Source organism: Haliaeetus leucocephalus, unplaced genomic scaffold (genome assembly GCF_000737465.1).
Source record: "Haliaeetus leucocephalus isolate CR32 unplaced genomic scaffold, Haliaeetus_leucocephalus-4.0 Scaffold165, whole genome shotgun sequence".
In the NCBI taxonomy this organism is placed as follows: Eukaryota; Metazoa; Chordata; class Aves; order Accipitriformes; family Accipitridae; genus Haliaeetus; species Haliaeetus leucocephalus.
The window spans coordinates 157,660-172,632 of NW_010972601.1; the positions used below are offsets into that span (position 1 = coordinate 157,660).

Consider the following 14,973-nt stretch of genomic DNA (forward strand, 5'->3'; position numbering starts at 1 on the left):
GCGCCCAGCTGCGAGCCCGGCCGTTTGCTCAGTATGCCAGCAAATCCCTCACTAAATACACTTTCGATATTATCCCTCCGAGCGGGGAGAACCACTGTTTGCTTTAATATCCCATTTTAATATAGCGGGCAGCAGGGTGTTTTAATTGCGCTCTCTTTCTGAAGGTTACATTTACATGCCGCTTCCTGTGCAAGGCGCTGTTAAAAGTCTTGGGAGCATCCTAAAACGCATCCATCTCCCGTACCTCCTGCCAGCAGCTGCTCCGGCTCCTTCTCTTATTTCACCACCTCGGCCCCGATCACCCCTCGGGCACAGCCAGCAATTAAGATGTTGAAGGACTACAAAGTCAATTAAGGTAATTGCTGCCCCCAGCCCCGGGAAAGCTGTTTTACACCAGCGCCATGCCAATATTTTTGACCCACACTTCTCACCAGCCCTTGAGCCAACCCTGGGCTCCTGGACCAGCGTCCCTCCCGCTGCCCCAATATCTGCAGCCTCCCAGGATGCCTGCGAGCCCCAAAGATGATGCTTTAGAGTGGGACCACTCCACGCATGAGCACTATTCCTCCCTAAACGTCACTTTCTCATCAGTAAATCACATTATACAAATAAGTTCCCCCCTCCCCGCCTCAACACCGGTCCTTGATGAACTAAACACCCAGGCAAGAACAGCTCCTCTCCCAGAATTAAATTACAACCTCCGCTTTATCAGCCACAATTTATTTCCACTAACTTTCAGCTGGCCTCAATTAAATCCTGCCATCCCAGGGAGGGGGAGAGGGGACATAGGCAAAGACGGCTGAGCCTTTTAATTACTTTCTAAATGTGCTCACTGCAAAAATGTATTAAAGTGTATCGGGAATTTTAACCTCCTAACAAAAATGAGACCTACGTGATTCACGGCTAATTATGTTCATTAGAGGGAGCGATACATGAAGGATCGCAGCGTTTAACAATAGACCTGCTGTTTGCAGGAGGGCAGGGGGAGGCATCCCACTGCTGATGGGAACGGCCCCAAGGATTTGGGGGGCTTTGAAGTTAATTGGTGATTCTCCCCTTTAACCTGTGCATGTGAGATGCCCAACCAGAGGAAAAGCTGTTTCTGCCGCTGCAATATTAAATCAGGGTGATGCCCAAAGGGAAGGTGGAGATGCAGCAGCCCTCCCCCACACACACACAGGAGAAATATTCTTATCAAAACCCCCAAATTGCTACAATTAGAGATAATTGCAAGAAAGAAAAGAAAACAAAACAAAACCTCGTGGCCACAGGAGCACATCTTGCCGCTGCAGGGGGACCAGGCTTTGTCATAGGGACCCCGTGGTGGAGAAGTGCCAGACCCGAGGTGCTGTGGCTGCCCCCACGGCAGCGGGATAAGTCGACCCTCATGAGCTTTGAAGTACAACAGCCAGTTCCCTGCCTCCCTCCACCCTTCTGCTGCTGGCAGCTCGCCGCCCTGCGCTGACGACCCTGAGCTGCCCCACAACGATTGATGTCTCCTGACCTCCCCTGCCCGGGTGTCAGTCATTACTTATACATTTATCACCAGCAACCTCCTTTATGGCTTGAAAATCAGAGCTCTCTTTACCATAATTCCCCTCGCACAAGTGTACGAGGGCAGTTTTAGGATTCCACCCCCCCCCCCGAGGTGGTATTTAATGGGCACAGGTATAATTTCCCAGGGAAGAACGCAGCCGGTACCCACTGAGCAGCCCAACAGGGACCCCCCGGCTGAGCACCTATCCCTTTTCTGACTCTCCCATCACCCGGAGGGGCCCTCAAAGGCCAGACTCTGCTCCTCAACACCGCGGTGGTGCTCGATGCCAACCAGCACATCCATCCTCGCAGAGCGGCACAGCCCCCGCAGCCGGGCACCCGATGCCGGGGGATGCCACCCTCCACCAAAACACCCCAAAACCTCCACGCTCTCCTTCGCCGCAGCATCGTGCCGGCAAAGGTCACAGCTCCTGCTCCGCGCGGCACAGCTTATCCTTGAGTCAACAGCCCGCGCTTGACAGGATCAGATGTGCCAGGAGAAAAGAGGAAAGGGGGGAACCACCTGGGCGGAGGGTGACAGCCGCCTCCGGCGCGTCTCTGACAGCCAACATGGGAGAAGAGCCCTGCCGCCCGGCTCCCCAGCAGTGACAGGCAGCTGTGACAGCCATCACTGGTCCCTGAGTGGCAGCCGCGCACCTCGGAGGTGACGGGGACCGGGATGCTGCCTCGGCCGTGACGCCCTCCTCACCCCCACTGCCATCCCGACAGCTCCCTGGTGCCTTTTGGCTGCGGGTGCAGATGTTTCTCCTTTGCTCCTCGGCTGGGAGGTGGGATGCCTGGGCATCTCCTGCATGGAGAAGAGCAGCCAGAGCTCCCTTATTTCATTTATTTTGGGTTTCCACCCTCCCTGGGGGCAGATCAGGAGGGCAGCGATGCCCTCAGCAAGCTCCAACACCTTCACTGAATACACCAGGAGCATCACCTGAGGCCGGCAGCTGTGCCAAAACACACCGATGGGGACCGTGTTTTGGCATGATATCCCCCTCCTTCATCTCCTGGCACCTTTCTGGATGCCCAGGGAATTGGTGTAAATGTGTTATCCATCACAGTGACAGCCCGATAAACAAACCTTCCTCCTCCTACTACAACAAACAGCGTCAGGCAATGTTCACGTTATGAATGGGACAGATAAAATCGATGGAAGAGAACTTGGAAAGCATCCCAGGATGAATCACCGCAAAGCCAAAGAACAGCCAGAAGACTTTGCATTTGTCTGTCGACATCCTACAGACCCGCGTCTACCCCAGGCAGCCACTAAAACACTCCCAGCCCTGGCCCCAGGGCGGTTGAGTCCCCCGGAGAGATTATGGGGAGACACCAGGCTCCAGCCTCCTCCTGAAACAGTTCAACAGTCCCTTGGAAGACAACCACAACAGGTCCAGTGCCAGGGTTCTCTCTACCACCCCAGCCCCAGGCAGAAATCACAGCCCCAGGGGCCATATCATGATGGTGATGGGGGATGCTGGCAGATGTTTCTGCCCACATGGTCCTAACTGGGGAGCCAAGCACACTGGGGAGCTGCTCAGCAGCAAAGGGTGCACCGAAAGGGTGCAAAATCCCTCCACGAGACACCTTTGTCCTCACTCTAGCTGTCTTTAGGGCCAAAATAGGATGGGAGAGATCCCCAAATAGCTCAGCTGCAGCAATGCTCGGAGCAGCAGCACCAGCAGTGTTCCCTCCCCACGATGTAAAACCCATGCAGGATTCAAGCTAAAAAGGGAGTCAGCCTGCCCCTTCCACTAGTGCATGTGGCAAATATTCTGCACAAAATTACAGCCAGGTCCAAACCCAGCAACGTCTCTGCTGCGGGCAGAAGGATGATCCAGCCGGTTGAAACAAAACCTCAGCCCTTGCAGAGGGGATCATCCAAAGCAGCCGAAGAAGGCAGAGTTATTCTCAGAGCATCTCTCTAGTAAGAAAACAGAGTCGCTTTGTAATCCTAGCAGTTCCTCTTTGCAGCGTGACAATCCTATTTATACAGCCGAAATGTCATGTTCAGTCGCTTCGCTGGCTTAAATACTCACATTGTGATTTTTTCCCCCCAATTCTCAGCCTTGCAGGGTCAATTAGGCTTACCCAGACAAAGCTGTATTCTTCAGCTCCACACAGCACTGCTGGGGTAGGAAACCCTCCGGTGCCTCAGTGCCGGCTGGAGCGGCTCGATGGCAAGGCAGCCAGCTGTGGCCAGATGTGGGCTTCAGGGAGCTCCCGGCCAAGCTGCCAACACAGCCATAGAGTGCTTGTACAATGGCTTGTACTGGCAGCAGGGCAGGTTCAGGGAGAAGAAAACCACTGATGGTCACAAAGAAATGATGTCCCAGTTGGGAAGTCCCCTGCTGAAGGTGATTTGGGCTGGGACAGTGTTTAAAAGAAGTCTCTTCCCTATGAAACCACTCCCAGCATCAGGGATGGGATGCCTGTAGAGAAGGGCCATGATCTGAATGGCAGTGATGGCTCGCACACATGCCCCATGGCCCCCTCGACACCAGCATCGTGCTTTCAGGTCCTGCCTGGTCCTTTCCAGCAGAAAGCCTGGATTTAGGGCTCCTGGATTCCCAGCACAGGGCTTGATCCACTGGACATTATCTTGAATCTTTCTCCGCCAGACTTTGAGGGCTCTTTCTCAGATGCTCAGGGCTGAGGAAGCACAAAGAGCTCTGGTGGCATCTCAGCACTTGCCGCTTGTTGCCCATCACTGGTTGGCCACCCAAGTAGGCACAGCCAGCCTGCTTCCCAGGGCAGAAGGTCAGCGCCATAAACCACAAAGTCCTTGGTCAAAAAGCCAAGAGGAAGATCCAGGAGAAGTGACCCACCAGGGACACGGCTAAAGGAGCACTGAAGGCAACTGTGGATTCAAGAGAGCTGACATATAGGACTGGGCTGATGCATCCAGCTGGGAGCTGAGGAGAGGGGAGGTGGGCATCACTGGATACCACATTAAAACAGCCATGATCGGCTCTCGAGGGATAAGACAAAGACTTCGAGGGGTCACAGCTCATAACTCCACATACCAGGGGATGCTCCATAGCTCTTGTCTCGCTCCCAGGCCACAGAAAAAGACTCTCCGCTGTATGCTGCTGGAAGATGTTCAACAACGTCCCTGCATGAAGAGGCCTCACACACAGCTTCAGTTTGTGGGCCGCTGGGGACAAGTGATGGGTTTTTCTCTCCTGGTCCACACAAGGTCTTGGGTTGGGTTGCGTTGGCTGCTCCTTTCCTTCTGCAGGGTTGGACACCAGCTAGACAAAGGGCAGCAGCGAGGACGTTCCCCGCACAGCCACATGCCCAGGTGCTCATTTTTCTGTCGTAGCACAGCAAAGTCACACGCAGATTTTCTGTCCTTCCTTCCACCCCCTTTTGTTTTAAATAGTCCAGGATGGAAACGACATTGTTGGCCCATCCTGGAGACCACAGAGCAGGTGACCTGACCTGGATGCACACGGTGACAACGCTCCGGCTGGCATTGTGGCAGGGAGAGGACAGGCAGAGGGCACAGCCCAGGAGCAATGCCAGCTGCCCCCAGGACACCCAGATAATGGAGATACAAACTGGACCTACTAGACATAACCCTTTACAATAAAAAGGAAAAGATCCAACCTGATTTCTGGGTGCTTGTAGCCAAGTCACAGGGTGTTGAGTCCTAAATCCTATTTCAAAGTAACAAGTCTCTGGTGGTCACTTGTTCACCAGGAGCAACCAGATGTACCAAGTGAGGGTCCTGGATGGAACCAGACAAACCATCTTCTGTCCCTCAGCCATAGGGTTGGGCTATTTCAGAGCCAAGCTAGAGTTTAAGGACACCCAGAAACTTTCCCCCTTCTGCTTCCCCTCCAAGGGCTGCTAAGGAAAAGTTTCAATTCGAAAGCAAAATTCACAGGGATCCTGGCCCTGTGTGAAGGGGACTTTGCCCCTCCAGCAAGATTCGTGCTGCAGGAAAAAGAGGTTCCTTCTACAGCTCGCTGCCAGCCCTTGTGCTCTCACTCCATGTCTGTGAAAATCTATTCCCATCAGGGCAAATCAGCTGTTAAAAATAAGAGAGAAGCATCCAAACCCACATCCGATCAGGACCAGAGATGACACAGATGGGAGCATGCTCCTGCCACAAGCAGCAAGACACGTTGGCTGTTGAAAAGAGATCATCGAGAGACAGCTGGGAAGAGAGGGGTCTCGCCAAGGGCTCACCAGGCTCCTCTCCCGCATCTCAATCCAACAACAACAACAACAACATTTTTTTGTTTCAGTGCTTAGGGAAGTAATTCCACATCAATCCAGAGTGTATCAGGTGCTGCCATGCTGATCTCACAAGAGGAAAAGGGAAGAGGCGTTTTTCTGTTGGGGTTTTATAAAAGTTCAGGTACCCATGGTCATAGGGATGGGATATTGTGGAAAACTTGGCTCCCAAACCACGTCCACACCACAAGGATGGGAACAGCGAGGTCCTTGAGACAGGGGTGGGCATGACGCACAGGCTCACACCCTTGGTGAGCCCCATGGAGTTCATCCAGCAGCACATGGGAAACCCATTGCACTTAAAATGCAATGAGAAATAGTGGCACCCCGAGAAATGGGGCGAGGTGTGACCCCCAAACCGTGGTCAGTGCTTCTCATAGGACCTACAAGCCCTGGTACTTTGGACCAGCGAGAACAGCAACAAGAAGACAGCAGGCAACCCGAGGACACGTGAAGCACCACGTACCGGAGCATGGGGAAGCCACCCACGTCCCATAACAGCAACGTGGGGCATGGGGAAAGCTACAGAGATACCTACTCCTTCCCACATATAAATGTGCCACTGCACTGCTTGGCATAATTCATCTTCTCCCCACAAGGTAACGAACCTTGGCATCAAGCTCCATTAAACCCCATCTCTCTCCCCATAGGGCCACACTCAGCACCCAGCTGCCACGTGCAGGATGCAGCCGCTCTTCCCACAGGGTCACAAGCAGGAAAGCAAACGTGGAAGCAGACAGAAACCTGGGATGCACCTCAAGAAAAAGGCCACCGGTACAGAAATTATGCAGAAATACAAGAGCTAGAAAAACTACAATTGAGGGGCATTTTTTTGCCTTGTATCAAATTTTCCCTGCAGGTCCCCAGGAGTGAGGGATGCTGAGTGCATGGATGCTGATCCTGCAAGGACCAAATGGTTTCACTGATGCCAAAACCTCTCAACAGGGATCAAACGGCTGGTGCAACCAAGCCTCTCTCTCCATGGCTCACGTCTAGCCCAGAAAACAATCATTCACAGCAGCCAAGAAAGTTGGAGGGCCGAGGGAAATGAGAAGAGACACCTCTCCAGCCGTGGTTAGTCACTTGATAGCCCATCACTTCTCATTGCATCACGTTCCTGCGATGCCACTTTACATCAGGTTATCACACCACGGGATGTAATCCAACGCTGATGCGTGAGGAAACCTAATGCAACGAGACACAGCAGGGGTTTGCTGAGAATGGGTTTTATTTCTTGGCTTCTGGTCTGCTATACCCCATCATTCTGGGCTGCAAGTTGAACTTGGCCCATGCCGCAGGGGAAATAGCAATACAAAAATACCCCTCGCTCCAGGCAAATCTGCTGGCTGTGCCAGCAAGAGTCAGGTAGTTGGACATCTCTAGAAACAACGTCGCCTGTTTGCAGAGCTCCTGCCAGGTCCCACTGTCCCCAAAGCCAAGGAAAGGGGAGGAAAAGGATGCCAGAAATGGCTCAATGACCATTCGACAATCCTAAACAGCAGCTTATTGGCATAAAAAAAAAAAAAGAAAGAAATCACAAAGATTTTGCCTTGCAAATGGTTGGAAGAGGCATGGCTGCAGGGATGCAAGCAGGGCAAATGAACTGTCCCACCACACTGGCACCCAGCACCCACAAACCAGTGCTCAGGGCAGCCGGTGAAGCCATCCCGGTGCTGCTTCCCACCCCGGTGAGAAGTATGGTGAGGAGGAAAACCTGGCGGTGCCAGGGGGCTGAACGGGCAGGGAGGGGTGCTGCCTGCAACCCCCTTCTTCAGCCAAGAGCCGAGCGATAAGAACAACTGGAAGAACCCAAAATGAGCCAGAAAGACCACATTTTGGGAAAGCATACAAGGGAAAAGTCTGGGGAGGGGAAGGTGGCAGAAAACCAGCCTGGAGACGGAGTTGGAAGAAGTTTTTAGCTGAGCAACAAGAGGCAAGAGGAGCTCGCCCTCCCCACAAGAGCTCTTGGCATGCAAATTGCTCCCAGCAGCTGCCACGTGTTTTCTGGGAGGGCTTTGTTTAGGCTGAGAGTCACGCCTGGCTTGTAAAAATCTTCAATTCCTGCAGAATTAACTGGGGCACTGGTCCGAGACCAGGAAATGAGGCTCGGGCTGTTTCTCTCCGGCCAGCAGCAATGCCCCGGGTGAGCTCATCAGCCCAAACCCATCGAGTCCCACCACCAGCATCTCCTGGAAGGGGGCAAAGCACCCCGGGCAGACCCACGGGCAGGATCGGGGCTGGCTGCTGGGATCAAGCTCCGTGGGGTTGCACCAGACCTGTCTGCATCGGGGCCAGCTTCATCTGAGACTCCGCTTTGGGTCAAAACCGCGCAAGCGGGAGAGGTCGGAAAAGCAGCCTCCTTGCACAAAGGTAAAACCACAGCTGGATTTACAAAGGAGCCCTTGGAAAGGTCACTCTCAAGCCAGTGTCACCAACCCAGGCAGCACAGAAATGCTCATGGCTTTTTCTAAGTGACAGTAGCCACCCTCCTGCACCCATGTTAGTGCGATACGGGAGCATATCTGTTTGCATAAATCAATATTCAATGACAGTGGTTTTATATGTATACAGACATATATATTCAAGTTTCCAGGCTTATATTTGCCCAGAAGCACCCGCGTTCGACCAATGTCCCCCACTTCATCGACGCGCAACGGACACCCCGATTTTCCCACAGTTACGTCCTCTGCTTGGCATCAACGATCACCCACCCCATGGAAGAAGGACCTGGGGGGAGGACGGGACACTCGGACTTACTTGCTGAGAAGGTGGCTTCGGTGTGGACAGGAGGGGTGGAAGGGAGGAAAGGCGGGTACCCCACAAAGAAGGAGCGCAGGGAGCGCTCGGAGAGGAGCGGGGAGCGCTGTGCGGGGATGTTCTCACAGCTTCCCACGCTGTTGTGGATCTTGAGGTTCAAGGGCTTGTTCTTCTTCTTGACTCTGGAAGGAAAAGGGAGGAGAAAAAAAAGGAGAGAAAAGTGAAGGGCAAGAAATTGAGGGGGGAGGGGGATTTGCTCACAGGTAGGGAGGGGGGACTGATGCACCGAGGGACCGGTGGCACCCGTAGGATGGCTGCTCATGCAGGGAGATGCTGCACCACCCCGTGAGCTTATGTGATAATTAGACCTATTTTCCCTACAAGAACTTTCAAACCCTCCCCATCATTTAAAAAAGGCAATTTTCATTAAGGAACACATTACATTCGAGAACTCTTCCTCCTGCAAAACCTGGCTGAAAAGGGTCAGTTGGTCCAAAAGCCCCGTCACCCCCAGCCTTGCTGGCCTTATCACAACCCCAAAAATCACAAGGCCCCAGGTAACTGCCTTGTCCCATTTGGGGCCAGGAGGGCTGGTTGTGCTGTTCTGCCCATCACAGGTCCTCGGTGCTCAGAGGCTGTCAGCATGGGGTAAGGCTTGCTCCCCAAGGCAGCGGTCACACAGAGCTCATCTGCATCCCTAAACACTGGCCGTTACTACCAGCCCTGCTTCAAATAGGGGAAACTGAGGCACAGAGGGATTACGGAGCAGATTCAGACTTCTTGCTACAGCACCTAAGATGGACTTAGGCACTCGCAGCACTGCTAAGCTCGAGAGATGCTGTTGTCTGTGCATCACGACAGCACTCGCCCTAGAGTCTTCCTACCGAGAGCAAGATGCCAGCACCCAGATTACCGGCATTCTGCAGCACTCAGCACCTGCTCCAATTTTATGTCATTTAATGTCACCTACATCTGTTTTAGGGCCCAGGCAGGGGAATTGAGTACAACCGAGGGGTGGACTGCAGTGGAGCGTGTCACCCAAGGCTAACACCATGAGCAGCCCCAGCAGAAACCTGGGGAACAGCTCAACGAGGCACAGGACTGTGGTGAGGACAACCCTAAGCACTGGGAAAGGTTCATCAGAAATGAAACGCTGCAGAGCAGGGAGGTACAAGACACCCACCCCTCACTTATCAGCCCATTTTTCCACCTGCCTTGTGCTGTGAACAGGACCGGCCATTACTTCGGTGGCTCAGATGGGCCCAAAGCAGCACAAAAAACTGAAAGATTTGCAATGCAGACTGACACCAACAGCTTGCAGGGGCTGGGCTGCAGGTTTCGGGCACTGCTAAGCCTTGCTGGCTCAGCTGCTCCCACCTCAGCCACCTTGCAATAGAGCAAAGTAGAGAGGAGCATCGTCTGCTCTGCCCCAAAACAGCCTCTGAGAAAGGCATCCCAGCCCTTTTGGAGATTTGGGGCAGAGATCCCCTTCCGAATATGGAGCGGGCAGTGCGACAGCTCACGGTCATGAGGGACCCTCCTGCCCTCCCAGCAACGCAGCTCACGAATGGCTGGAGATGGTTTTTTGCAGGTGACACAGCATCAATGCACAAATGAATTACAGCCTTTAATTCAACCTGCTGCCTTCAGTTCCTGGTTATATTGTTAGAATTAGGCAAATAAACAACGTGGGAGCAAAGAGGGAAGCAAGGGAATCGTGGCCCCTCTGCAGCAGCAGAAGCTGAGCCCATTCTGCTGCAGCCCAGGAGGGAAACGCAGAGTATCTGGCCCCAAAACCAAACCAGAGCTGTGCAATGCCGAGCAGCGCCATGCAACGCCACGAGCCCCGTTCCAGTGAAAATCAGGAGAGTAAAAACCCATGCACCGCTCTCTGGCAAAACTTTCCTCTTTGTGTCCAGCACCTGCTTCCCTGCAAACACCTTCACGCTTACTCACAGGCACCAGGTCCTGCTCTGCTGCCATCACTCCGGTACCATTGACCAGAGACGTACCCGAGCTCAGACACCCGCTCCTGCCCGCAGGCGAGCCATCCTCCCTGGGGCTGTGCATCTCCCACCGCCCCAGGGCCCCCAGCGACACCCAGGGGCATCTGGCCCTGCCAGGTGATAGGAAATGACCGGGCTGTGCTCGTCAGCCCGCTTTAGCAGAAGAAAATTAAACCGCCCTTTAATAAGCTAATTGTTTCCTCGCACAGGAAAAGCTGCTGCTGCCTTGAGGGTGGCTGTAATGACTTCTTTGGGTGACCGGGCTCGGGGATGGGGCAGATGATTGCCTCCAGCCAGGGTCAAGAGCAAAGCCCTCCTGGCTTGGAGCCCACGGGGGTCTGATGCACCGGCAGCCCCCCGGCTGACATTTGCCATGCTGCGCCCTGCCAGGGGGATCCAAGCTGCCCCTCACTCTAAATCCCAAGTCCTTAAAGCAAATCTGCAAAGCACCAAGGCGAGGAGAAGCATGGTGGTCCCCAGAGCCAGTCCGACCCCTCCATTGCCGCCGCTTGATCCCAACCCAACCCACCGGCACAACCACAGCGTCTCTGCCGAAGCCCCCGGTGCGGCTCCCCCAGCGCGGGCATGGCCCCAGCTCCCCACTAGCTCAGCCCCGGCACCCGGCCCAAACCGCTTCCTGCAACACAGTGATTAGCCACTAATCTCATTTTTTTCCACCCATAAATCAGTTCCAGACCAAATATTTACCGCGAGCATCATTTCCTCGCCAAGCAGGGCTGGTGACAGCTCTCATTATTAGGAAGGATGAGTGATTTTGGACAGAGAGATATTTTTCTCTCTCTCTGTTTCTTCAGGGGAAAAAAAAACAATTAAAAAAAATTAATACACACAAACACCATGATCCAACTGGGTGACCAGCGAGGTTTGGCTGCCTGTCTCGCCATGGCCTTGACTCCTTTCTCTGTCCGAAAGGAGGGGGAGCAAGGACCAAAGCCTGGAGAGTAGCGGGATGCTGCAGCAGGAGCATCCTCCCCCACAGCAAGTCCCCCACCACGGGGGGCTCACAGGGACAGGGTACCCCACTGCAAGTACGCCAACACTGGGGACAGCGGTGTCCCAGCTGTTAGGGACCCCCGAGGTGTCCCTGGGGGACTGGTTTGGGGACTGAGAGCAAACCTGCACTTCCACTTCCCTGCGTGCTCCCTCAAGCTTTGAGTCCTGCTCAAACAGGCTGAGATGGCAGCTTCCCCTTCATGGGAAAGCAGCGCCGGAGCAGGATGCGGCCACAGAGCCCACAGCACCCATAGGGAGCCTGGGAGGAGCTGAAGGGCCAGGGGAAGCATGTGGCTGGGTTGTAGAGGACACGGCTGTCCCCTTGCTGGCTTCCCTCTGTTTTTTTCCCCAACTGGCAGCCAGTGTCCCAGCACTGCGCATGGTTGGGTGGTGCACCCAGGGAGCAAACCTCTGGCCCATCCTCCAGGAAAGGCAATGGGGAGGAAGGTAGAAACAGCAAAAAACCCAAAATCCGTAGGAGGACAAGTCCTGCAAACGGCAGAGGGCACAAACAACGAGCTGCAAAGACGTCCCAAGAGGCGACGCAGTTCCTCTGCTTCTCTGCAATCTCCTCTCAGCCTCTCCAAAGCAGCCCCAAGGCCACAACCATCGATTTGGGGACAAGGCACCCAGGGTGCCAGCAGGGCATGGAGCAAACCCCTCCCTGCCGTGCAAACCAAGCCCTGTTTGGGGCTGCTTGTGCAAAAAGAGGGTCAAATACCAGCCTTGCTGCATGGGCTTCGGTGCAGGATGAGGCCGGCCACGGGCACCACATAAGGGACTTACTGCCATGGTGGGGGGGGTCACAGCCCGCTCCTCGCCAACCTCCTACATCCCCCTGCTTGCACTGCAGCATCCCAGAGTGAAATTGGGATGGTCCCCCTTGGCCTTACAACAGCGGCGCTCCCCCAGACCAGCGCGGCAATAACCGTCCCAGTGGGGAGCATCTCCTCACCCATCAGGGCGTCCTCTCCAGGGGCTTTGCAGAGGGCTCCGAGGGAGGCATTTTGGGGAATACTCTTTTATAGAATCATTTAGGTTGGAAAAGAGCCTTAAGATCTTCAAGTCCAACCATTCAGACCCCCCCGTGCTCCTGCACCACCTATGCTCATCTCAGCCCACAGAAGGAGCAGCAGGACAGGGATGATACACCAAAACCCCCTCCCCATAACCTACTGCTGGGACACTTGGTAAAGCTCAGAAAACTTCAGGCTCCTGGGAGGGGACGTGCTTTGACTAGTGACTGTGCCAGCCCAGCACAGGATGCGGCCACCACCCTTTGGGAGAGACGGACCTGCAGCTGCACCAACCCAGCCCCGCTGTAAAAACTCTTCCTCCTCCAGAGCACTAAGCCACTCTTAAATTAGTTTTTTTCCACTCCAGGGGTGAAAGGTCTCTTACTTTTCAGGTGGTAAGTGGAGATAAGGGTGTAAATCCCCGGGGCAGAGGAGGCTATACCTCCTAACCACTGCCAGCCTCAACTTCCAATATCCAGGAGAGGTTTTGCCGGTCTCTGGCAAACTTTTCCATTTTCCTCTCATTTACCCAAGCCAGCATCACATGAGGCAGGGGAAAAAACATGTGCTGGAAACACATTGTGCTCCTCCCGGCTTAAACCCCCCAGCACAGTCCCTGTCCCAGCTGGGCATCACCCCCCTGTCACACTCCCAAACCCAGCAAGGACAGCAGAAGTGAAAAAGGGGATATTTAAAAAAAAAAAACCCTAGGAAGACCATCAACTTAATTCAATTTTCCATAGGGATAAAGCCCCGACACAGCAGCAGACCCCCCGCCTCCTCCTGCAAGGGGTTGGCCCAGGCTGGACCTCGCTGCTGGGAATCTCAGCCAAACAAGTCCCAGCTGGATCGGGAGGAACCAGCAAAGTCCAGTGCAGGATGGAAGCTGATGAACTCGGGAGGAGGGGGGGTTGGCAGCACTAATCCCCCCGGTTAAGCACGATTTCAGACCTCTCCAGAAGCTGGCGAGTTCTCAGCTGCTTGGCTGGGGTGGGGGGGGCAGGAAGGCGATCGCTCCCCCCTAAAACAACCCAGTGATTATACAGAAACGCCGATGGAGAAGCAAACGTGGCAGAAGAGAAAGCGCAGCACAGCTTTGCAAAGCCACAGGGCTGCGGAAGGGGCTATTTAGATGGTGGCGATACCTCCCAGCCCCCGGGAAGGACCATTTTCCTCCAGTCACAGCTGGACAACTACCGAAATGAAAGTCCAGCCTGTGCCGGGGGAGACGGCGAAGCACCGGCCGGGGGGAGCGGGGAGCTAGTTATACACCAGTTATTTTTTATTTTGGCTTTAAAGGGGTTGTGGGGAGCAAAGAGGACCACATGCAGTCTACCTCTAGGCTTGAAGCTCCCCAAAATCTAGGGGACACCCTGGGTTGACTAAGGCAAGCCCCTGTCACCCCCAGGGATGGCAGGAAAAGTGTCACCGCAGGGACAAGGGCTCATTTCCCACCAGATTTAGAGCAGATCCCCAAATCTGACTATCTCGACTATTTTTTTTTGCCACTCCGGGAGCCTGAGGTCCCCTCTCCACACTCATCCCAGCCCTGTCCCTGCTGCAGGAGGCTGCAAAGCCGGGCAGCCCCGGGGGCTCCCACAAGCACCAAGCACCCCTCGCTGCAGGGGTGCCGGGGTCCCCGTTGGCAAGACGGGGCCAGACCCTGCCCCACATAGCCCTTGATTCCCCAGACCTTTTCCGAGGTCACCAGTTCTCAGCTATTCCCACATGGTGAACCCCATGGCTGCTCCTGGACCTGCAGACCCTCCCCAGCATCCCATCAGCCTGCTCTGCTCCATTACCTCTCACCATCCCCTAACCCTCTGCATGGCCCAAAAAACCCTCATTTTTATCCTTGCCTTCCTTGTGCATCTCTCGGCAGGGACACCAGACACAGCACTCCCCACCCAAGCCCCCCGAAACCAGACTTTGGAGGAGCATCAGGGCTCCTTTCTGCTGCAGTCTGACACAGATGCATGGGAAAGTCAGCACCGCTCGCTGGGAGCGATTCCACGCACAGATAGGTAAATGCCAACTATTAGGGATGTAATTTCATGCAAGAATTTGCTAAATATATGATGATGGTTTTCAAAAAAAAAGAAAAAAAAAGCCCAAACCAGCTAGTTTGAAGCACTTAATGCAAATCCCTTTAGGTGTCAATCCAGCCTGAATGGCTCATCCCCGCCTGCTCTGTGGAATCAGTCAAATGCTTATCACCAGCTTTGGAAAAAAAAATAGAGGGTTTCAACAGGCAGCGAAAAACACGAGCAGACACCCAGGACAAAGGGCTCGTCACTCCCTTCAGCCCCAGCGAGGCTCTACATGCATAGAAGCCCGGCGGGAGGGCAGGGATTGACAGGGGCTTACGGCGCGAGCCGGGATGCGGGGATGGT

At 54.4% G+C, this 14,973-nt stretch overlaps 1 protein-coding gene across 1 annotated transcript in view; it reads right to left on the reverse strand.

The window, feature by feature from the left end:
- Window positions 1-14,973, reverse strand: part of KSR2 (kinase suppressor of ras 2) — a 77,514-nt gene that overhangs the window by 42,081 nt on the left and 20,460 nt on the right. The window contains exon 5 of the mRNA XM_010563369.1: window positions 8,545-8,726. Within this exon, the coding sequence (XP_010561671.1) occupies window positions 8,545-8,726 (182 nt within the window). The remainder of the gene's footprint in view (window positions 1-8,544; window positions 8,727-14,973) is intronic.